This window comes from Diadema antillarum, unplaced genomic scaffold (assembly GCF_040938485.1).
Source record: "Diadema antillarum isolate AM-2024a unplaced genomic scaffold, OU_Dant_1.0 seq00000861_RagTag, whole genome shotgun sequence".
In the NCBI taxonomy this organism is placed as follows: Eukaryota; Metazoa; Echinodermata; class Echinoidea; order Diadematoida; family Diadematidae; genus Diadema; species Diadema antillarum.
Genome location: NW_027271731.1, coordinates 30,504 through 55,743, shown reverse-complemented (window position 1 = coordinate 55,743; position 25,240 = coordinate 30,504). Strand labels below are relative to the sequence as shown.

Sequence of the window (25,240 nt, the reverse complement as noted above, 5' to 3'; positions counted from 1 at the left end):
AGGTACAATGGAACCTCATTACAAATATGTTCGTTATAGCAAAACCCTCTTAGCGACGCTGGGGTGACAAGACCTTGTATCGCAAATGTTGGTGAAAATGACTTTTCTTTTGGATTAATGGTCAGATAGTCTGTTAGGTGATGTCCTGTCCAAATCCTAGCTGTCTTACCCCAAAAATGAAGCCACCACGGCATGTCAAAGGAAAGGCCATTGCATATAGTGCTTTCCCTGCCATGTGTTTTGGCTCTCCTGAACATTTGACATTTTGTAGATTAGAGGTCTTGTCACCCCAACGACGTTCTATCAAGATGATTCTGCAGATCCAAACTCTTTTATATATTTTTTCTTGTACCCGGTAGAGTGGGAAACGATGTATTCCTAGATAATTGTCATGGTTTTTAAGTCTTTGTTAAAACATGTTTCCCCAGTATATGTTAGCAGGACACAGTTCAGTTTTGTCACTTCTCCCGCAACTTGGCCACAGTCAGTTGCTGGATGACAATTTGTAACTCTCGGCTGTCCAATGCAACTGCAATTGCCCCGTACCGGTGCAGGTCGTTCAATGGACAGGTGAGCATTGGTTCCTGGACTAGGACACCCATTTCTGCTCCTCTCCTCTGATCAGCAGCGTCTCGCCTCCAATCTTTGGTCCATCCCTCTCCTGGGGGAAATGATATAGAGTATGGAAGCAGATTGTAACCATCAGTTATTTCTAATTTTAATAGTAATGACCTTAAATAAAAAAGAATCAAATTCAAAGCACAAAAATAGAAAGTATTTCAAGCACAGAAGATGCAGTTTGACCTCAAAATCAAAAGTGGATATCAAAGTTGGAGGTTTCACAACAAAATGATAATATGTTAGAAGTCAATTTCCTCTTTATACCGAAGTCTCGTATTACTTGTGTACGACCGGATTCGATTTGCTTGTTCAGAAGCTGTGTATACAGATCAATCAATGTGATTTATCCCAAAGCTCAGCAAAGTGTGCATCTGTGGGTACTCCACTCTTGTTTATTGATGGTGCTGATAATCTCAATGTTTCATGCCTTATTGCTTGCATTAGATTTTTTTTTCTTTTCTTCGGGGCAGGGTGAGAATCCGATAAAACTAATGCCCTTTGAAGATAACAATAAATATATGAGACATCCCTTGCCTTACTACAGAACCATGAATGGTGTAGTTAAATGTTCAACAAAAAAAAAGAAGAAAAAACAGTTGCAATATGTACAGTTGATGATCACTTCACTGACTTGCCAAACAAATATTTGGTGTACAATTTACTATTTATTTTCCATGCTCTGTGATGATTTTTGAAATGCGTTCATTGTATATTATGTGGCAATGCACAGTGTTTGGTGTTAGGTTTTTGGAAAGGCCATGTATATACGCAAGTAGAGTTGATTGTGCCAAATCGTGTTCTTAATCTTATTCACAAAGTGACTTGTAGATATGTGACAAATCACATGAGACTTGGAGAAAAAAAATATGTATAATTCAGCAAAAATTCACTTTGTATGTCACAGGTGTTGAAATCCAAATGATGAACATTCACAGGAAAGAACGTTTTATGTCGTCGAGAGTAGTGTTTTATATTTCCACTGCAAGGCAAATCATGTTGAGTGCATTTCTCTTTTAATATTAAAAATCATTCTGTGTTTGCCTTCTTTGTGACCAAATATGTCTCTCATTCATCAAAGTAGCATAGAAATTTTGATTTTCAGGCTGCAATGTACATAATTCTAAACCTCTGTGAATCCACAGTTGGAATTTAAAAAGGAAACAAAATTTGGAAATTCAAATTTGGAATTAACAACTCTCATTCAGTCAGAAACATCAGGAAGGAATTGATGTACTTTCACATTTTAAATTGCTACACAAAAGGGTAGCAGCTAGACATAAAATCTCATCGAACTGAGTGAATTAATGACGGCATTTACTACTCTGAACGGTGTAGAAGTGTCTCGGTTTTCTGTTCGATGGGAGTGGGACAGAGAGGAGTACTTTCCCAATACAGGAATCAAAGCATTTGGTATTCACATACCATTCATAGCATTTCTACAGTTGTGTGAAATTCATCTGTATACTGGTATGAATTCAACAGGTGTTTGCCAAAAGCTGTTTATACAGGTTACCACACTCCATTCACTACACATGTCTGTTTTATCTTGAGTGTTCTTTGATGGAATTTTTTTTTTTTTTTTGGTTGAAATTCCTCATGTTCTATTGTATTACTGTATTATCATTCTTGCGCAAGTTCTCACGGTATGTTGCCTATGTGCTGTTCACGTAGTGAAGTTAATAAATGTTTTTATGTGCAAAGTTACTTCACGCATCTATTCCAGAGTTTTCTTGATCTTGCTTTGCTTCGCTTCTCAGTCAGAGATATTTAGAATGTATATCGGGCAAGGGAACCCAGCAGAGTTAATAGAATACCATTATTGGAAATGAAAGAAATATTTAATTAAGTCAAAGATGAGAGGTGGAATCAATCCAGTTACAGAGCAGTCCATAAGTTCACACTTTCCATTTGTTGTTTTTTTTTTCCAAAGATGCTCTCACACTTTCTGTAAATGCCATAATTTTGCAGGATCGAAGACTTCATTAAGTAGGCCTACCTCAAAATGCAAAACAAAGACAAAACTGCCTTTAAATGATTGACAGGACAGTGTGGTGAAGTGTATGAATCTATCTTTAGAAAACCAAAGCTTGGGTTGTACAATATACTTGGATGAGCACTGCTGATGTACAAGAAATTTTGGCTGGATTTTCACCAGCTCTTTGAGATTTTTTTTTTTTTTCATGGATGCTTGTCTCCCCATATCATGCTCTGTAAGGCCATAGCGCATACTGAATGGATAGATGCAAACATTGTGATTGTAGCAGCTGTGTGCAGGAATGTAGTGTGTATGATCTCATATGACAGATTGTGTGTGTGTGTGTGTGTGTGCTTTAAAACAGAGATTTTGGGCATTTTCACATGAACTTTGACGCCATGGCCCACAACTTTCTCCAAATAGAGAAAGAGAAAGAGCTCGAGTCATATAAACTACACTCGGCCACTCACTTTAATCAGGCAATCACTCCCCTCCCCTCCCCTCCCCCCATCCCATCTGACCAGTCTGTGAAACATTGCAGGTTGTTTGGTGCCCAGCTAGCATCATGTCTCAGGGAGACCAGATAAAAACCAATCACAGAGCATTTCTTACCTTCAGCATCGTTGCTCTCTGGTAGCGATTTCCTCCGCAAGACCTGAATTTTGACAATGGAGGAAAAAGAAGACATTCTGAATCAGAGCTGGAACCTCAGGTTTGTGTTTCAGATTTCTCTTGGCATCCATTTCTCTTTGTTTACTAGTTTAAAATGTCCTGAATTTTGGAAGAGGAGGAAATAGTAGACATCTTTCTGAACTGGAAGCTGAGGTTTGTGTCAAACATATCTCCAACATTCATTTCTCTTTGTTTGCTAGTTTAAAATCAACATACATTACATGAAAGTTGCTCGGTAACAGAGAACTTGCTGAAACAGAAAGATGACATAGAAACCTATCAAACTTCGCTCATTATATATGACAATATTCCAAATCGATCCTTTGTTATGTTACATATTTGCATCACTAACGTTGCTCATTACACCAGAACTTTGTTTTTTGTCAATTGTGAAAAAAAAATAGAAGAGGAATGGATCTTCCATTTTTGTTTCACTTCACACACATTACTTCAACAAGAATGTAAAACGATTGAGAAGTTTATTCGGTGTGTATGGGACTAAGGCATAGGATAACTGAAACAAAACAAAAAAGAAAAAGAAAAAGAGAAAGAAACACAAAGAAAGAATAAAGAATTTATATGTCATCATCATTCCTTTAATTTGTTTTTGTCCCTTAACCTTTTGACCTATTTTATTTCTTTGTTACCCAAGACTTATGGCCCTCCTGTGATTTCCATTAGGGTTACAAAAAGTAAGACAAAATTTGCGCCATCAGCCAACCTGCAGGGCTTGGTGGGCAGCCGGTAGAAGGTGATTGTCCGAGAGTTGCAGTCCTTGCATCGGAAGAACCGCTGCGTGGCTTCGTGCCAGTGCAGGGCGTGCTGCTCCTTCTTGCACAGATCCGATGGGTAGAACCAGGTGAAGGAGCACTGTCGTGGGTTACGGACGAAAAAGAAATCAGTTCTCGAGACATGTTCACTCTAATTGTCTCCCTACGACATCGAGTCACAGTTTCTTCCAAAGGGAAAGTTTCCCCAAACATGCATGTGGATTCATGGTATGCAGAAAGATTAGTGTAGCACTTTGTGATAGCTTTGTTATGTTACAAATTCCTTTAATTTGAATGGGTTGTCTGGTATTGATACAAGCTTTCACAAAGTGTTTCACTAATCTCACTGCATTCACTATAACCACATCCATGTTTGAGGAAAATTATACGTTAACATTGGAGATTGCCCATGTGACATTTGCTCCAATTCAGCTGTGATTTCTGTATTGAAAATGATCAACATTAATGGAAGTGCTTGATACTGTAATTAACAAGAGACCCGCGGGTCTAGCGCTCACCTGAGTATCGCAAGTTCACCTTTCACGCAGTCACTAATCTAAATTATTCACAGCTCTACCAAAATTATGACCAGGCATTCTCAAGTAGAAGATGAAAATGTACAATAAGGGCCCAATTTTTTTAAGATTCCTTAATTTGGGGGGATTGGGGGCCCCCTGGGGCCCTCTGGGTGGGGCATGGTGCCCATTTTGATAAATTGAGATCCTGACCCCCTAGGGATGCTACCTGCCAAGTTTGACAAAAATCCATCATGAGGTTTTCAGGAAGAAGATGAAAATGTACAATTCAGGCCCCCATTTGGACCCTTCCAACCACCACCCCCCCCCCCCTACCCAAGAGGGGCACCCCTGGATCTCCTATGTACAAACTTGAAACTACAGTCATTAATGTACTCACTCATAGTATTATCTCAGCTCTATATATAACTTCTGATTCTAGAGAAGATTTATAAAGATTCCTTCATTTGGGGGATTTGGGACCCCTGGGGGCCCCCTGGGTGGGGCATGGTGCCCATTTTAACAAATTGAGATCCTAACCCCCTAGGGATGCTACCTGCCAAGTTTGGTGAAAATAGGTCATGGGGTTCTCAAGAAGAAGATAAAAATGTACAATTTAGGCCCCATTAGGACCCCTCCTCACCCCCTCCCTCCCCTGGGTCCCAAGGGGGGCACCCCTGATTCTGCCATGAACAAACTTGAAACTACAGTCATCAATGTACTAACTCATAGTATTAACTTAGCTCTATCACTTCTGGTTCTAGAGAAGAAGATTTTTGCGGATATTCCTTAATTTTGGGGGGTTTGGGCCCCCTGGGGGCCCCCTGGGTGGGGCATGGTGCCCATTTTCACAAATTGATTTCCTAACCCCCTAGGGATGCTACCTGCCAAGTTTGGTGAAAATGGGTCATGGGGTTCTCAAGAAGACGATGAAAATGTACAATTTAGGCCCCATTAGAACCCTTCCCCACCCCCCTCCCCTGGGTCCCAAGGGGGGCACCCCTGATTCTGCCATGAACAAACTTGAAACTACAGTCATCAATGTACTAACTCATAGTATTATCTCAGCTCTATATATAACTTCTGATTCTAGAGAAGATTTATAAAGATTCCTTCATTTGGGGGATTTGGGACCCCTGGGGGCCCCCTGGGTGGGGCATGGTGCCCATTTTCACAAATTGATTTCCTAACCCCCTAGGGATGCTACCTGCCAAGTGTGGTGAAAATAGGTCATGGGGTTCTCAAGAAGAAGATAAAAATGTACAATTTAGGCCCCATTAGGACCCCTCCTCACCCCCTCCCTCCCCTGGGTCCCAAGGGGGGCACCCCTGATTCTGCCATGAACAAACTTGAAACTACAGTCATCAATGTACTAACTCATAGTATTAACTTAGCTCTATCACTTCTGGTTCTAGAGAAGAAGATTTTTGCGGATATTCCTTAATTTTGGGGGGTTTGGGCCCCCTGGGGGCCCCCTGGGTGGGGCATGGTGCCCATTTTCACAAATTGATTTCCTAACCCCCTAGGGATGCTACCTGCCAAGTTTGGTGAAAATGGGTCATGGGGTTCTCAAGAAGACGATGAAAATGTACAATTTAGGCCCCATTAGAACCCTTCCCCACCCCCCTCCCCTGGGTCCCAAGGGGGGCACCCCTGATTCTGCCATGAACAAACTTGAAACTACAGTCATCAATGTACTAACTCATAGTATTAACTTAGCTCTATCACTTCTGGTTCTAGAGAAGAAGATTTTTACAGATTCCTTAATTTTGGGGGGTTTGGGCCCCCCTGGGGGCCCCCTGGGTGGGGCATGGTGCCCATTTTAACAAATTGAGTTCCTAACCCCCTAGGGATGCTACCTGCCAAGTTTGATGAAAATCGGTCTTGGGGTTTTCAAGAAGAAGATGAAAATGTAAAAAGTTTACGCACGACGGACGACGGACGACGGACGACGGACGACGGACGACGGACGACGCACGACGCACGACGCACGACGGACGCCGGACGAAGGGCGATCGCAATAGCTCACTTGAGCCTTTGGCTCAGGTGAGCTAAAAAGTGGAACATCATTCATGACAAAGGGCATTTGACAAACAATATGTAAATTTACCAAAAATGGCTGGATGAGGAAGACTAGTGGGTTTATTCAGGAACCAGGCCACAATACTGTAAAAGCTGAAATTTTGGGGTGAGAAATTTTTTTTTCATGCTCACCTGGTTAAGATGCATTTCGCATGTTTTGATTTTGCAGAATGAATATAACATAATGTCACATAACACAACCGGAAATTTGTGTGGTTTATTTTCACGCTGGTTTCATGGTACAAGAAATACGCAACAATATTCACTTTTACAGTAGTCACGACCCTGATGGGAATGACACGAGAACATCTACACATTGAGTGAATTTTAATACTCACTTGTTTGCAGGACACCACTCTGCGTTTGACTTCATTGATAGAGTCTAGTCTGTTCTCCAGACCCTCCTTCTTCTCAAGCTCCTTGAAATACCGGTCCATCAGTTCCGCTTCATACTATCCAGAACAAAAAATAAATAAATAAATAAAAATAAACAACATCACAGCTTGTATGAGTTTATCAGTCATGCAGATGAAATATATAGGGGTAATACTTATTTTCTCTTTGGGGAATCGAGCAAGACTTGGACAGATGCAACATTGCCAAAGGAAAGCTTCATTGTAGAAGATGGAAATACAATCTTCCATTGTTTGCATGAACTTCCTGGAACCTTTTTGGGACATTCCTTGCAAGGTATTGCACTCTGTACTCAACAACTCTCCCAAGACACCTGTTGTCTTTAGCATTGACATGTACTGCAGAGATTCTGTGATAGGGTTGGAACTGAACACACGATGGGTAGAGGACGAGCTCATTATCAGTGGCACAAAGAAAAAACAGGAAGGACTGGAAAATGTTTCTCACCTATGATGAAAACAAGAAGCAGTTCTTTATTGCAACTGATTGACAAATTGCCCAACATCGACATAAATAAGCACTGAAGTGATCAGTGTTTTGGGAGTAGCCATTACAAACAAAATCATGGGCATACATTCTCGAGCAGGATTCATACCTATGACCTCCTGATCAATTTTCAAAATTTCATCAATCTGTACAAGAAGCGGTTCATCCAGTTTTTGTTGTCAACGTGGAAAAAAGTGATTCATCAGCTGACATTCTCTCAGGTCATGAAATCACCCTGATATTTGAAGGAACAGCATATCAGCTGACGTCTGATGGATTAAACAATCCTGCCTTGAGATACCATCTCTAGAATCCACTCAAGAAGAAACAGACTCACGCATTGTCCCGTATTGCATGTATGCCAGGGACAGAAGGTCTAAGACTGTACGAGTTAGAAGCCCTGACAAAGATATTTTTTTCATTCTCCTCCACCATGCAAGATCCCTACAGGGTATTTGTATCCTCTTTGAAACAGGCGAAAGGAAACACACGGCATTGCAGAGATGTCACAGAGCTAGCAATTAGTTGCACAGCCCTTGCATGTACAGCTTTGCTAGTACTCCATGCATGTACTGGCTGCACTAGCACTAGTTCCTTCAAAGGTAAGGGGAAAGTTAAAGCAATAAAAACTGTTGAGGCCGATGAGTCATATCAAGCTGCATTTTCAAAGCTTGGTGAATCTTGGAAAGTGACTGCTGAGGTGATGGATGAACTGGAACGATTTACCTTTGCCTTGTATGGTTACAGAAGAATTACAGAGGTGAATGCTGTGTGACTCATGACATTACAGTCCGAGTGCGGGGAAGTGACTGATGTCACAAAGGCAAAAACTTTTGATCTGGCCGTGATACTTCCCGGCAGAGACGTCTTGGAGCAACATGTCCTCTGATGCAATTATCAAACCAGAATGTGGAAGCTAGCAACTGAACCATGTCTTTCTGATCCACACCCAAATGAAGAACATGGAAGGAGAAAGGATACTTAGCCCATGTTTCAGTTCCATATTCTATCAGCTTTACAAATGTTATCAACAACAATAATGTGTACTAACTCAAAGATCTGAAACAAATCTGATCCACACCCACATGAAGAACATGGATGGAGAAAGGATGCTTAGCCCATGTTTCAGTCCCATATTCTATCAGCTTTACAAATGTTATCAACAGCAATTCTGTATACTAACTCAAAGATCAGAAAAAAAAAACCCCACATAACCATATTTCAATTGGAAGACCAAAAACAAACATTCTCTTCTTTGAAAAACGTATCAATTGGCAGCTCTACAAGAAGGACACTTCTTGAAATATGAATGAAAGAGTTCTCACCTCAGCCAGGAGACCAGAGTGACTGGACTTGGCACTCATGATCTTCTCCATCTCATCCTTGCTCATCTCCACCTCCTGGCCAAGAAACGTCTTCCTCTTCTTCGACGCTCCGCCCTCGGAGTTTTCGGCGTCTGCTTGGAAACAGACAAGGGATGGAATAAGAGGCAAACAGTCATGAAAGCAATGCTGTATGGTGATTTGAGAAACAGTATACCCTGCGGAAAAGAAAAGTGAGGTCATAATAATTTGCCAGGTGCATAAAATCATTTAAAAAGGAGAAAAAAAAACCCCAAACAGAACTGATAGTCAGGTAGAAGTTTCTTCATTCACCTCAACCCAGTGCTTTGAAAAGTTTTGGGCACATTATATATCATTTTTTTACTGACTTTTTTTTTTCTGAAGTATCCCACCTGAAGAAGACTCTCAAAAGAAAACAGTTTGAAGAAGCACAAAATGGTGCATGAATAAATATCATTGCAATTCTCTATGACGATAGGTTCATCTATCAGCAACAAAATGAAATTTCATGCCATGTCTTCAAACATTGTAAATGTGGAATACTTTAGTCTGGAAATGTCCACACTTTTTACACAACACAATCCCAAGTGAAAATAAACACACTAAAATATTTGTCTACTTTGTATTGTTCCCGACAATATATACTAGTTTCAGCAAATGTGTCGCCAATAAACAAACTTATCATGAACACAAGACATGCTTACCTTCCTGTAGACTGTCATCTTTCCAGCTCTCCTCAGCTCTCCTCTTGGCCGCCACCTGCTTCCTCTCATCCAGCTTCTTCTTCACCGAATTTGGATCCTCCTTCACGATCCGCCCCTTCTTCTTGATGAGCGACAGCGCCCTCTGCTTAGCGAGTGCGGTGGAGCTTGTGGACCTATTAGGCCTGTGGACCTTCACCGGACTCACGTCCAGGTCGATGTCGTCGCCACCGGTCCAGCCACGCCCGAGTTTGGGCGCAGTGTCCTGGAGATCCCGGGAGGATGGGGCGGAGGACGAGGACAGATTGAGCTTGGTGGATGGGGTGAGAACAGTCTGTTTAAGGCTTGAGGATGAGGAGGAAGATGAAGATGAAGAGGAGGAGTTACGGGATGTAGATGATGCGGTGGATGGTTGGGAGAGGGAGTTCTTCCTTGTAGCTCTCCTCAATGCCATCTCCTGCTGATGCTGCTTTAGGAGGCTGTTGGCCGAGATAGTGCTCAACGTCTTCTTGCCTATTCAGAGTGAAGATTGAGAAAAAAAATCATCAAAAATAATAAGAAACATTTTCAAATAATGCTTTGCTCACACCAGGTACATCATATTTTCAACCCCCCCCCCCCCAAAAAAAAAGAGTCCTTTTAAATGATGTGAAACTATGATGACTCTGCCAGGGTTACAGCATGAAAATCCTAACCAGGACGAGCTTTTTTTGGCTGTTCTGTGGGGAAGGGGGTGGGGGGGGGGGGGGGGGGGTGTTGAATCAACCTCACTCACATATCATCCATACATATATCATGTCTGATTAATTCATAACAACTTAAATAGGATTCCTTCCTTTCTATGTTCAGTGTTCTAGTAAGTCTAGTGACAAAAACTGAATAGTAAACAATTGTTGGTTACATTACTAAAATAATGTGATAATGGAAACATATTGAAAGGTATTGAAAATGTTAATCAAGTTATCTCATAGAAAGCGATGGAGACACAGACCGAAGCAGAATATAGCTCTACATTTGTGAACAAAACCGGAAATATATCATGGCTGAATACAATGACAACAACTACAATGTACATGTTCACTCGGAGGGCCCTATTTTCAAACCTTCCAAGTAAAGACAGGTTTTAGATCTTGACACAATTTGGGACAAAGGGAATGTTACTCTACAGCATCAACAACAGCAGTGCCGAAAGACAGACAGAGAACTCCTTTACTTTATGAGCATTTTGTCATACAGTACCATTTTGTAACCAAGGCCCCCTTGTAAAAGAGGGAATTCTACTCACTCTGCTCTACTGACACCATGTGTCTCATCAGATTCTGGGTTCCTGGAGTGGGAGTCTTCAGCAGGGTGGAGCTGTGTATAGATTGGCAAAGGAATTCAGGACAAATCATCACATAACTCTAATACTTCAGATCTTCCTTGGAAATAAATTAAGAGAGAAAGATTTAACAAGCATCAGACGTATTGTCACTCTTAAAAAATTCAGTAACTCTCTCCATGTGCCATATATTTCCCAAGTATAATATCTGGTAAAATTGGACTCATGTAAGACAATAAGCCAGTGGCTGAATTCGCACTAGAAGAGCAAAGAGATGCAACGAGAAACAAGAACCATCACTTTTCAAGAGACAAGGTAGTGATTTCCCATCATGGAGACGATATACAGTGCTGTCATACACATATTGTGGGAGGCAATGTAGGTTCTGGCATTTCAGAAACATCAATATCTTTACAAGATCTACGTTTTAGGCATATCAGACAAAGTTACTGCATGAAATGATGTTTTACAAATGCCATGATGGATGGATGGATGGATGGATGGATGGATGGATTGATGGATAAATGAATGAATGAATGAATGAATGAATGAATGAATGAATGAATGAATGAATGAGTGAATGAATGAATGAGTGAATGAAGGAATGAATGAAAAATGAATGAATGAATCAATTAATTAACAAATGAATGAATGAATTACTGCAAAAGTGGAAAATTTTGCGGTGTGGAAATTTTTGCGCATTTCGCGCAACCAGAAGCTAGCGCAAAAATAAAAGTACGCAAATATTTTTGCATGCCATATGTTCCAATAGTTAATGTCCTGATTCTGCAGAATTAAAAACATGCGAAACTCATCATACCTGGCCGAGCGCGAAAAATTACTCACGTGAAAATATCCACTTTCACAGCAATTAATCAATTAATCAACAAATGAATGAATGAATGAATAAATGAATGAATAAACATCTGAAAGTTACCTTGAAGTGGTAAGCGGGTAAATGAAAAACTCACAATTCTTTTGATGCTCCAGTGACCTTGACCAGCATGTCCTCTTCTGTTTGACCTTTGCCATGGAGGGTCAAGACTGAGTTCTTGGCTTCCTCCATGACCGCTGCAGCACCTTTGACCCCCAGGCTCTTCAGACTCAGCTTGTTGGAATTGAACTTGTTTGTCAACTTGGACTGAGAAGTGACCCCTCCACCAGGAGTGCTCGTGCTGGAATTAAAGAAAAATAATTCTAATCCTAAGGCAAAGTAAACTTGGAGGATCTATCAGTCACCGTTTTTCATGAAGAAGGTTTGCAATGCCTGTAAAGGTGCCATGACTTCTGGTTACTTCAGCACCAGCTGGTAAAACAATTAACTTTGAACATTTAAGTCATTATTCACTTTGCCATAACAGCATTATTGCAACTTCAAATAGTTGGACACAACTTTATGAAATGAGTCTGGGGACTCAAATATTTTTATTCATTTTTGTTGTTGTCGTTGGGTTTGTTTGTTTGTTGGGTTTTTTTTTTGGGGGGGGGGATCTCAGCTAGATTCAAGGAGGAAGTTCTTTCACAGTAACTTACAAACAGGTGCAAAAGTCATGACATAGTTATGACAATGTGAAACAGTGGGTCTCTATGTCAGCACATTTGGACTTCCAGATATCAAAGTTACGATTACAATTGCTTGTACTAAAGCTGAATAACACACCATACATGTTATCAATGAACCCTTGAAGCAAATTGTTGCTGTAGATTGGGGGGGGGGGGGGGGGGAAGGTGTTTAATCAAAAAAGTGTGTTGACCATATACCTTGAATTAAGGCATTCTAAATAAAGAATAATAAATACTTACCTCGGCATACTCAGTGACTGACCCCCATAGAAATAATTATCTTTCTTCATTTTCTTCATGAATGACTTTGGAGTGATCCCAGAGTACCTTGGAAAGGAGATTGTAATAGTTGATAGCAAAAATGAAAACAGTCAATTTTCAGAAACACATTTGATCAATGGTTACTGCATTGAAGCAGATACAATATTTAGTAGCCTGGTCTCTTGATTTTCAAACTAGAGAAATATACTGAATTTCACGCATAACCAATATCATATGAGGATATGTGCATATAGAAATGAAAGCATATTCTCACTTTTCTCTGCCACAGAAGCAAGACCAAAATCTTAACCCATAAATTGTTGTGGGGTTTTATGTCCTTGATTAGAAATATTCCATATTAATATAGCAATTTATATGGTGATAATCATTCTCAACGTGCTACAAAAAAGAAAGAACAATAATTGTGGGTTGTTGTCATACATGTGAATGCACGCCACAAACATGAATGGAAAATATCTTGATGTGAATATTAGTACCAAAATTACACTATAGGGCCATGTTTCCAGATTAAAACACATCAATGAGAAAGAAGCCCTGAATGTAAACAAATCGAGCACACAAGTAGGAAATGTATCAATACATTTTATTCTGTCAACATGCTGTCAATTGCACATTCTTTTTTTTTTCTTTTTTTTTTGGGGGGGGGACTTGTTTTTGTATGGGATGGGTGCACTTGCACTCAAGGTTTCTTGCCAACAAAATATACTCAGAATTCCGCAGAAGACTCACGATGAACTGAGGTCAGTTCTCTTTGATCCAGCCTTCTTGTACTCCTTCTGGACATGGTATACACAGTACTGGCAATCACCCCTGAGATGTATAAACAGAGCAACAACAACAAATAAAAGAGGAAAAAAATGATCCTCCAGTGCCATTATTTCAGAGAAACAACACAAAAAACTCATAGAAACTTTACAAAGACACTATTATGTCTCTTTATAGCAATTTGTCACAAACTTCTGATATCATTCAATTCAGAGCATAATGTCAAAAAATGACCTTAAGATCTGACACTGGTCACAAAATGACCTTAAGATCTGACCCCTGACCTCCCTCACATCTAGTCAAAGATCTTACCAATATATCGTTCTGCCAGTATTCATGGTTACATGCTAGATAGCGTCCATACAACAAACTCATATTCTTGCAATGTCTTCTTTATGAGCACATGCATAGAAACCTTTCACCTTAAAAAACAAACAAACAAACAAACAAACAAACAAAAAGAAAACAAAAAAGAAGAAAAAAAATCAACCTGATACTAAATTCTGTAGACAAAATACCTGATACAAATTTAGGTGGGAAAGCTGTGGTGCCCATACTGAACCGACTTACATATTGACAAACTGTGAGCAGGGCTGCCCATCCTTCTTGGTTCCCCGACACTTTCCGTAATCCTTAGACTTTCCCATCATCAGGATCTTCTGGGGGTGGTCCACCCTCAACTGGACGTTGTCTGAAAACTGAATGAAAATAGGACTGGACATCACCTTGTGGTATCACATCAGAGAGTACCACTCTCTGGAGGATATGTGGATAAACATAATACTGTATATGCCATATATTTAGCGAGTCTAATTTTTTTCGAATTGGGACTTCCCGACTATTTCGCAAGTGGTTAAATTCACAGTCACGAAGTACAGTCATGAATGAAGAAATGTATGCGTGCAAGTCGCATTAATGTTGAGATCAGAGTCAATAATTTTGTGTGTTTTCAAATTCACAAATAGGACCAGACTTGCAAAATTTGCGAAAATAAAAACCTCGCAAAATATATGACGCATACAGTATTTGGCACTGTTAGGTATGGGTTTGTCAGTTTTGGTTTGGGTTGTGACGACTATCACATTTATCTTGATCATCCTCTTCAGGTTTTGAAAAGATACGATCTCTTCCTCCTCCTCATTCTCATCATTGTAACATTATATCATTATTACCATCAGCAGCAGCAGCTTTAGCGTCATTATCAAATTGTGACACACATCCTAGCATCTGTGCAAAAGAGAATGACCGTTATAATCTGTAGGACAACTTTTGAATCCATAGTGTCACTCAGGAGATACTAAAATGGCAGAGGCTGAACAAAAAAACATGAAGACTTTGATTGCAAAACTAAGTAATTTTATTTGTGTAAATTTGACAAAACACAGAAAACAATAAGAAAAAATATAGGATATTCATGATCAGAACTTCAAGAACGTTCCTTGTTACTTAACAAGCGAGGTATCATTGGAAAAGTTTTATTTTGCTTTATCTCATGATGGACTTTCTGGAAAATGTTTGAAAATGGCGCTTAGCCCATTTTGCGATCATGCTATCCATCTTTCTAGATCAAGTCACCTGGGGGGCGTTTCATCAACGAGTTCGTCGGAGTTTTCACCGACAAATTTGCTATCAGCCAATCAGACCAAGGATTTCATTAGCTTTTAACAGTTGTCAGTGTAAATCCTTGCATCTGATTGGCTGATAGCAAATTCGTCGGTGAAAACCTCCGACGAACTCGTTGATGAAACGCCCCCCAGGAGTTTTCCACTGAGCATGATTGGATTCTGTTTTGTCGGTGAATACAGAGAATTCTGACAAATTGTTATCATTCTTATCACCATCGTCATCAGCACCACCAGCACATTATCATCAGAGCTACTTTCACCAATATCATCATCAGCATGAAAATCAACTTGTAAATTGACAAGTGCCAACTAAATTTCCATTATAACAGCCTTGGTAGGTGTGAAGGTTTACTTTCAAATCGACCATGAGTAGCTCATATCATACATCCACTGCTATTAAAAGGAGTGGGGTTAGGGGGTTTGAGGGTTTGGGGTTTGGTGTTGGAGGTAGGGAGTTTGAGGTTTGCGGTTTGGGGTTGGAGGTAGGTGGTTTGGGGTTGGAGGTAGGGGGCTAGAGGGTTGGGGGAAGGAAGTTTGGGGCTGGGGAGGGTTTTCACACTTACCTGTCTATCATCTCTTTTCTCCATGACGCTGGCATTGAGGATCCCGACGACGGACCCTTCGGCTGTCTTCCAGTGCTCCTCGTGAATCTTGCCAAAGAGGAAGAGAGACACGCACTCCTCCAAGTTCGACAGGTCATTGAGGACCCAGATGCTGTAAGGCTTCCCCTACAAAAAGTAAAGCACGTACAACTCTTGCAGGGATTGGTTTTGATACAACCGTAGACGATCAGACACTGTAAACATCAATATTTTTGTGCAATTAATTTTTCGCACTGAGGGGCTCAAAAACATATTTGCAGGTTCTTGATATTGAGCTGCCCAAGTGCTAACTTGTATGTTTTCATCTAATTCACAGAAACAAGAATATTTGATTTTTACCTCCTTTTTTTTGCAAGGAAATTGATGTGCTGCCCAATTCATTCGAGTGTACAGACTGCACAGAAACTACTGGATACACACATGCGCTCAAATTAATACTGCATAGTTCTAGGGAGGCACCACTGATGACGCACCCGATCCAACCCATTCAAAATGTACAGAGAAAGTCTGTCATAAAGGTATTTTCGCAGGTTATAGAATGTGCGCGAGCCAAAAGTAGTGCAAAATTCGCAAAAGTTCACGTACTGCAAACATTTCTGCACTCACAGAATGTGAGCCACATTTAGACAGTCCATAACTACGGAGCATTGTTCTAATGGTGAACAGTGCTCATGAATTTTACACATGATGATTTCATTTTCAAACCAAACTTTCAGTCGCTTTTAGTCTCATTGAATTTTTTTACTGAAATTTCCCATGTAAATCTGGAAATTTCCACAATACATTATTTGCTTTATATTTGGCAGGGATAAAAAAAGAATGTAGTAATGCTTCTTCCCCCACACCCTAAGTCCAATATCATTCTTTTAAACTCAAATCACGCAGTAATCCTTTCTCCTAATTGATATAATATACTAACATTACTAGACAAAATCTGCAATACATGTAATGCGAGATCTCTTTGAAATAAAACGCCAGTGTAAATAAAGAGGCACTGCAATGGCCATCAATCGATAACAGGAAGGATAAAATCTTATGAAAAGATTCGAAACAATGGAAACCGACAATCAAATTCAACTGATAAATATCTATAGCAAGTCCTAATCTGAGATGCATATTTTTCTTGTTTGTTCTACTCAAAATCTGGATTTACAATTTTTATAAAAGAAAACTGATCATATGACTGCGACTACAAGATTCTACAAGCAAAGCAACAGTACACTATGCCTGATCAGCCAGGAAGAGAATTCTAGCTGCGCACCTTAGAGTCCGTCTTCGAAATCTTCCTGACAATGACGCCCATGGTGACCCAGTCGCCCTCGATGTCCCCCGTCCGAGAATAGTGATTCAGGATGGACACACGGATCATCTTCCTCCCTTTCATCCTCTCCTTCATCACCGCCGACGACACAAGAGGGTTTCTGGAGGATGGAGACACAGCAGTGGCAGTTATGAGTGAAAGAACGTGGATTAGAGTGAAATACAAAATGCAAACACAAAATGTAGTCACTGTCCTAAATTATGATGCATTTTGACCTACAATAGACTGTCTTTCATCGTTTTGAAGGTTTGCCAGATTTGTAATATAACTTAACAAAAATAAGTTGACTTGTAAGTTCTGTTGTTTGGGGAGTATATTTTTTGGTGGTATACCAATTTACTCTTTATCATTTGCGAGAAGCACAACACACAAGGCAAAGGTTTACATATTGTGACATCAGAGCCGGAACGAAACAAAAACTATGAGTGGTTCATGAGTCTAAAACAGGAGTCAATGGACATCGGTGACGTCAGCCATGCGATATCCATTCTTGCTCAAACAAAACTGCACGGCTGACAGATAGAGCATGCAATGGTACTTTTAACTGTATGTCACGTGATGAGCATCAATCAGTTGGACAGCTACATTCTTTTTCAGTGTTGTACAAAAAGAAATACCTGTCACCAACGGTACTCACATTATTCTAATCCTGGAAAAATACTCCGTCTCACATTCTTCTTCCTCTCTGGAAGTTCTCGGATTTGATCCTGACCCGATCTGACGGACGGAATGCTTGGATCCTTGGATTCTGTCGTTATTATCTCTTGTACCCTTCTCCGCTGGGTCGATTGAAGCTTGGCCCCCTTTGCTCGCTCCTGCCCGTCTCTGCTCCAACGAGGTGTTGAGTTTATCGGAATCACGCGAGCGAGTGGGCGCAGAGTTCTGGTGGGTTCTGAGGTGAGTCTGGAGTTGGAGTTTGTCGGTGAATGTCTTGCCGCACTCTTCGCATCCCAGGGACTTTATCACCTTGTGCTTGAATTCATGGATTTTCATGGCCTCGAGTTTGTCAAACACCTTGTCGCACTTCTTGCATCGGTACGGCGATACTTGTAAGGGGAAGAGATAAGAAATATGTGAAAGACATTTCAAGCAAGTGAAAACTTGGGGTTTTTTTTCAGACTGCTTGCACATGCACAATTGTAAACAATACTGTAGCCAGATTGGGCATCCTTTAACCCGTTGAGGACGGGTCCTGAGTATACTTGGGCAGGAGTCTATGGGAAATGCGTGTTGTAGCAAAATCAGCCCGTCCTGAACGGGCTAATGGGCTTCCTGAGTAGCCCAAACAATCAGGTTAAGTGGCGTCAAGAAGAACTCCGTATGAATGGCTGGAAACTTATAGCTTATGAAAGCATCTTGCACAAGATCAGCTGTCCCAGAATGCAACATTAAGATTAATCTCCTGTCTGTACAGGGAAGGTGAAGAAGAAAACAACTAGAAATATCACTTAAGGTGATTAATACCCCCGCCCCGTGACGACAGTCTTACCCAAGGAATGATCTTTCCTTGATCTTCTGCCATTTAAATGCCGTTACCATGGCAACGCAGCTTCCGACACGTCCGAAAAATATGTCTTGCACATCTTCCCACCAAGACTATTGTGTGTGCCACATTTCATAAGCTTTTGTCAAAAACTGAGGAAGTAGTTCAATCCACAAGATCTTTCCTTGATCTTCCACCATTAATATGCCGTTACCATGGCAATGCAGCTTCCGACACGTCCAAAAAATATGTCTTGCACATCTTCCCACCAAGACCAATGTGTGTGCCACATTTCATGAGCTTCAGTCGAATACAGAGGAAGTAGTTCAATCCGCAAGATCTTTCCTTGATCTTCTGCCATTTATATGCCGTTACCATGGCAACGCAGCTTCCGACACGTCCGAAAAATATGTCTTCCACATCTTCCCACCAAGATCAAGGTGTGTGCCACATTTCATAAGCTTTGGTCAAAAAACTGAGGAAGTAGTTAAATCCGCAAGATCTTTCCTTGATCTTCTGCCATTAATATGCCGTTACCATGGCAACGTACTTTCGGGTACTGTCAAAAAATGCATCTTGCACATCTACAACCAAAGGCACACATCTGTACCAAGTTTCATGGAAATTGGGCAAAAACTGAGGAAGTAGTTTGCAACACAAAATTTTCCATCATTTTGGCTCATAATATGTGAGCTGTTACCATGGCAACATACTTTTTGTCACTGTCAAGAAATGTGTCATGCTGACCTATATCCTAAGACAAACATTCAATATGAATTCCATGAGAATTGGAAGAACACTGATGAAGCAGTTTTGCCATGAAGCATTTTGCCCTATATTTTACCAATAACATGCCGTTACCATGGCAACGCACTTTTTGCCACTGCGGAAATATGTGTCTTGCACATTAACATATTCAGACGAACATCTGTACCTAATTTCATAAAAATTGATCAAAAACTGTGGGAGGAGTTCGCGACGCAAGATTTGTACCCATTTTTGCCCATAATATGCCGTTACCATGGCAACATACTTTTGGGTACTGTCAAAAAATACGTCTTGCACATCTACAACCCAAGGCACACATCTGTGCCAAGTTTTATGGGAATCGGTTGAAAACTGAGGAAGTAGTTCGCGACGCAAGATTTGCAACGGACCGACCGACCGCCCGACCGCCCGACCGCCCGACCGCCCGACCGACCGCCCGACCGACCGCCCGACCGTCCGCTGATTCCTATATACCCCCTTCAAACTTCGTTTGGCGGGGGTATAATAAATGAGGAGGGAACCTTTTCAACAGATATCCACGGAGAGGAGAGGCAAGGAAAATGCAGATGTTTCTGGAGAGTGAAATTCTGATCTCAAATTAAAGCAGCATGAAGTTACGTGTCAATAGTATACAGATTATTTCATTATTATAAGAGTTTACATCACCATGGAGATACTGTGATAGATATTTCAATCAATTTGGTTGTCTCCTATGGAGAAAATATATTGAATTGTCACTGTGGTGAACTGCCTGCATTGATAGTAACACAACTGGGTTATAGATGTAAGTGGCATCTGTTTAACCCGTTGAGGACGGGCTGATTTTGCTACAACACGCATTTCCCATAGACCTCTACCTGAGTATACTCGGGACTCATCTGTTGTGTATGATGCTGTGTCTTAGTAGTAGCCATGATTAAAAAAGAAACAAAACAAAACAATCATAGACATATATACTCAGGTTGGGGCATTTGTCAATCAAGTTGCGATAAAAATGACTCCAAGCAAGAATCATTAATTTGAATAAAAGAAAAGAAAGTTTTATCTGATTATTTCCGGAAAACAAGTCAGTCCACCATGAAAAAATGTTGAAGCAAATCACGAGGACACACTTTTGAAAGGGTTAAAATCTGAAATGTTACAAACATGAAAATTAATAGAACTTGGTATTACAAAGATTGTGGTTTGGGAGTGCCAGTGCAGTATGGAGTTTGTCTAATATCTCATTCAACTTTTTCTGGTGGAATTTTTTTTTCATTCACTTATCTGTTGCATAGCAGAAATAATTGGTATTTGTTACCTTTCTTTGGTGGAGCTGTGGAAGTCTGAGGCGTGTGGGCAAGCCTCTTCTTGTTCTTCCCAAAGAGTGTCTCAACTTTCTTGGGAGTTTCAGCTGGACAATCATCAACGTCGCTGGATTCACCAAACAAATCGCCCAGTCCATCATTGTCATCATCTGAATCAACAAAAAGCAAAATAAACTGATTGGCTGACAGCTTGCTGACGCCCTATTAGATTTGAAAATACGAGACCATAATACCCATACATCGGGTGATGCAGTTCTCTTCGTATCCTTTGGGAAATCAGGATTGAGAATTAAGTACTTCTGGAAATTGAATTATAAGTTCCACATAGTGGAGACTCAGAACATCAAAATACATCATCATGATACAATTTTAGACTTTCTTTTTGAACAGTCCTTTTACAAACTTACCAAATGGCAAAAGCAAGATCGACAAACAACTGGAGAAATCAAGTGTCAATAGAAAATGACATAAAAATGAACACAAAACTGCTCAAGGCATGCCAGATTGTGGTTGCTATGTAATTCTTTATGACACATCATCAACAATCGACAGATCGGGCCACAGCTACAGTATCCATCGGTCTTCCGCACCAGAGTGAATGGTATGCAGCTTGTTGGAATATACGATTGCTGGGACATGATGGATCATCATGTAACATTCTACCTACGCACAACTGAACGGGGAGGGCATTTGGGGAATAAAAGTTGAATAATACATACAATTGAAATTATTGCACACTTTTGGTCTCAAAATACTCCCAAAATACCTAATCATCCTGGCAAATCACATCAGCCAGACTAGGTTCTTGGTAGACCCTTTCAATGTATTGCAAACACATTCCAAAGGTGGAAGATGAATTTTAAGCCCTTCTGAAAACTATGTTTTGGCTAGCACAATCAAGCCAGGAAATTTTCCACCTTCCTTGTGCAATGCTGCATCCATTTTGATGACATCATCTCAGAAACACAACAAATCATGTTACACTGAGACATCTTGATGAAAACAAAAGCTGGTAGGACTTTTTTTACAGTGTGGTCAAAACTGAATGTGCAACCACACCAAGTTGGAAAAGAATATTCAAGTCTCCCAGCATGCTGCAGATAATATGCAACAGGTTGTGAGTCCAAACAACTGGATCTTTTCATTCATTCTCACCCAGTTCTATACTGTCTTGTTTTGCCACAGCACTCGGTTTCTTCTCGCTCTTCTGCTGCTGCTGTTGCTGCTTCTCTTTCTTCTGAGAAGTCAACTGCTGTGGATCAGGGAAGAGGGCATCAGAAAATGTTTCCTTGGGACGTTCTTTCCTGGGCTGGCTGGGGCTAGGTGTTGCCGTGGGAGTACTCCCCTTAAACTGGCTCAGCTGTTCTCTCATGAGCCGTAACTCTTCTGTTCATACAAGCAAGAAATTACAGACATTAGACTGAATCAATAAAGAAAACAGAGAAGAAAGAATGTGTTGGGCAGTGAAGCTCACTTTGTGGATGAATATTATGGTCCTTTGACTTGAGTTCAAACAATTATTCATATTTTGGGTGAAGAATTTTGCATCTAGACAAGGGAGGCAGTGTTCACTGAAAGGACAGACTACCACTGCAAAATTATCAAATTGACACTTTGATTCCATATTTCTTGGAACAAAAAATATCTAAAAATGGCAGGTACAGTAAAGGTAAAACTAGGAATGTCCTACTTACAAGCTTATGAATACGGTACCAATAAGTACATCAAAAAGTTACTGCAACTAAAACAGGAAAACGAAAATCAAAAGCTCAAAACTAATAAAATCAAATGGTATTTGAACTTCCTCAAAAATTAATTATTTCTTGTATCTCACCAAGCAGCTCCTCCTTAGATTTCCCTTCATCCAAACTCTCTTGGCTAGATACGGAGCCAGCCCGTGGAGTCTGGACTCGACTACCGGTATTGTTTCTCTCCTTGATCTTCTGAGAGACGCAGACTGCATCTTCAGGCTTCACTGAAAAGGGGACGTCATCATCATCACTGAAAGGAGCGTCTGCATCATCGTCGTCGAGCAGAGCTGTGAGGGCATCCAGATCATCATCGTATCCATCCTCTGCCATGTTGAAGGGATTCTCTTTCTCTTTTTCTTATGCCTTACCTAGAGCCACATCTCTAAAGAAAGAAAGGAAGTGATTTTTTTCTGACATGTTTTTTTATATATGAGGGGCGACTGAAAAGTTTTGAGCCTGATATGAAAAGGATTAAAAGATATGAAGACAAAAGTTGGTCCATGAAATATTTCACATAATGATGAGCATGTTGTGCATGTATTCATACCACTGAATATGGTTTATGTCAGCAGTACGCTGACAAGTCTTTATGATTATGGGCACTGACACAAAGACAAGACAAATTTACATGTTGTTCATAAAATAAAAAACAACCTGCACCAAGGTTTGACCTCCCATGCCAAAATTCAACAATATGCAGCAAAAGCTTAGGTTTTTACATGCAGCCGGCAGTCAAATTCTGGATGGTGTAATATGGTTGAATTGTGGGCGGTTTGCTTTATGCTTCATTCATGCATGCACATGCATGATCCATCACTTTGGAATCAGCATGCAAAAACCATCATGCAACTTCCTAACGTTACAAAAATATTCCCAAATGGAATCATAATGCATTGACAGACTTTATGATTACACAAACAAACACCCTCCTTTTTATTATACATAGCATTGTGTCCAAGCTGTAGTGTGGTGTATTCCCAGGTCGAAATTCCCATAGAAACCAGTAGAAACCAGTAGAGACCTTCTACTGGTTTCTAATGGTTTCCGGATTTGAGTGGTTTCTATGGGAATTTCCAGAGGGTTCCAGTAGGATTCCCATAGAGACCATTAGATTCAACTGGTCAAAAGACCAGAACAAACCAATAAAAACCAGTAGAGTCTACTGGTTTTCAAATGGAGTGTTAAATTCAAAGTTAGACCAGTAGAATCCAGAAGAAATCAGTACTGTTTAATGGTTTCAAGTGGAGAGGGAAACCTGTAGAGAACAGTACAAACCAGAAGAGTCGACTGGTTTCAAAACTGGGTTGAAAAAAGACAAGTCAGACCAGTAGAAACCAATACAAACCAGCATTTTTTTTAATGCATGTTAAGACATTACTTGTTAACCAGTAAAAACCAACAGGTACCCGTGCAGCCTACTGGTTTGAAGATGGCTTTAAAAGAAGGGAAAACCAGTATGAACCAGTACAGACCAGTCACTTTTCTGCATGTATAAGCAAGAATTAAATCAAACCAGTAGAAACCAACAGGTACCAGTAGTAATGGCTGGAAGAGGGTCATACAATTGTGATGAAGTAATACCAGCATAAACCAATAGAAACCAGAATATTCTACTGGCTTAAAATAGGGGTGTCGAAATATCAAGTCAAACCAGTGGTAACCAGTACAAACCAGTCAATCTCCTATACATGTAGAAACAAATAAGTCAAACCAGTAGAAACCAACAGGTACCTGTAGAAGTCTACTGGTTTGAAGAGGGTTGTAGAAGTGTGAAGTTATACCAGTAGAAACCGACAGAAACCAGTAGAATCCACTGGCTTTAAAGTGGGGTGTCAAAATATCAAGTGAAACCAGCGGAAACCAGTACAAACCAGTCAATCTCCTATACATGTAAAACGAATAAGTCAAACCAGTAGAAACCAACAGGTACCTGTAGATAGTCTACTGGTTTGAAGAGAGTTGTAGAAGTGTGAAGTTATACCAGTAGAAACCGACAGAAACCAGTAGATTCCACTGGCTTGAAATGGGGTGTCAAAATATTAAGTCAAACCAGTGGTAACCAGTACAAACCAGTCAATCTCCTATACATGGAAAAACAAATAAGTCAAACCAGTAGAAACCAACAGGTACCTGTAGATAGTCTACTGGTTTGAAGAGGGTTGTAGAAGTGTGAAGTTATACCAGTAGAAACCGACAGAAACCAGTAGTTTCCACTGGCTTGAAATGGGGTGTCAAAATATTAAGTCAAACCAGTGGTAACCAGTACAAACCAGTCAATCTCCTATACATGTAAAACAAATAAGTCAAACCAGTAGAAACCAACAGGTACCGGTAGATAGTCTACTGGTTTGAAGAGGGTTGTAGAAGTGTGAAGTTATACCAGTAGAAACCGACAGAAACCAGTAGATTCCACTGGCTTGAAATGGGTGTCAAAATATTAAGTCAAACCAGTGGTAACCAGTACAAACCAGTCAATCTCCTATACATGGAAAAACAAATAAGTCAAACCAGTAGAAACCAGCAGGTACCTGTAGATAGTCTACTGGTTTGAAGAGGGTTGTAGAAGTGTGAAGTTATACCAGTAGAAACCGACAGAAACCAGTAGTTTCCACTGGCTTGAAATGGGGTGTCAAAATATAAAGTCAAACCAGTGGTAACCAGTACAAACCAGTCAATCTCCTATACATGGAAAATCAAATAACCAGTAGAAACCAACAGGTACTGTAGATAGTCTACTGGTAAGAAGAGGATTAGTAGAAGTGTGAAGTTATACCAGTAGAAAGTGACAGAAACCAGTAGATTCCACTAGCTTAAAATGGGGTGTCGAAATATCATGTCAAACCAGTGGTAACCAGTACAAACCAGTCATCTCC

General features: G+C 40.4%; 1 protein-coding gene across 1 annotated transcript; it reads right to left on the bottom strand.

Annotated features, from left to right (window-relative positions):
* Positions 1-589: 589 nt before the first annotated feature.
* Positions 590-22,697, bottom strand: LOC139740546 (protein MCM10 homolog). The gene is made up of 17 exons (XM_071651135.1): positions 22,451-22,697; positions 21,772-22,002; positions 20,610-20,765; positions 17,696-18,104; positions 16,999-17,158; positions 15,693-15,863; positions 14,081-14,208; positions 13,475-13,555; positions 12,704-12,790; positions 11,872-12,075; positions 10,865-10,935; positions 9,583-10,092; positions 8,861-8,991; positions 6,974-7,087; positions 3,990-4,138; positions 3,209-3,251; positions 590-661 (listed from the first exon to the last, which is right to left on the bottom strand). The coding sequence occupies exons 1-17, from the start codon at positions 22,695-22,697 to the stop codon at positions 590-592; spliced, it is 2,964 nt and encodes a 987-aa protein (XP_071507236.1).
* Between the last annotated feature and the right edge of the window lie 2,543 nt (positions 22,698-25,240).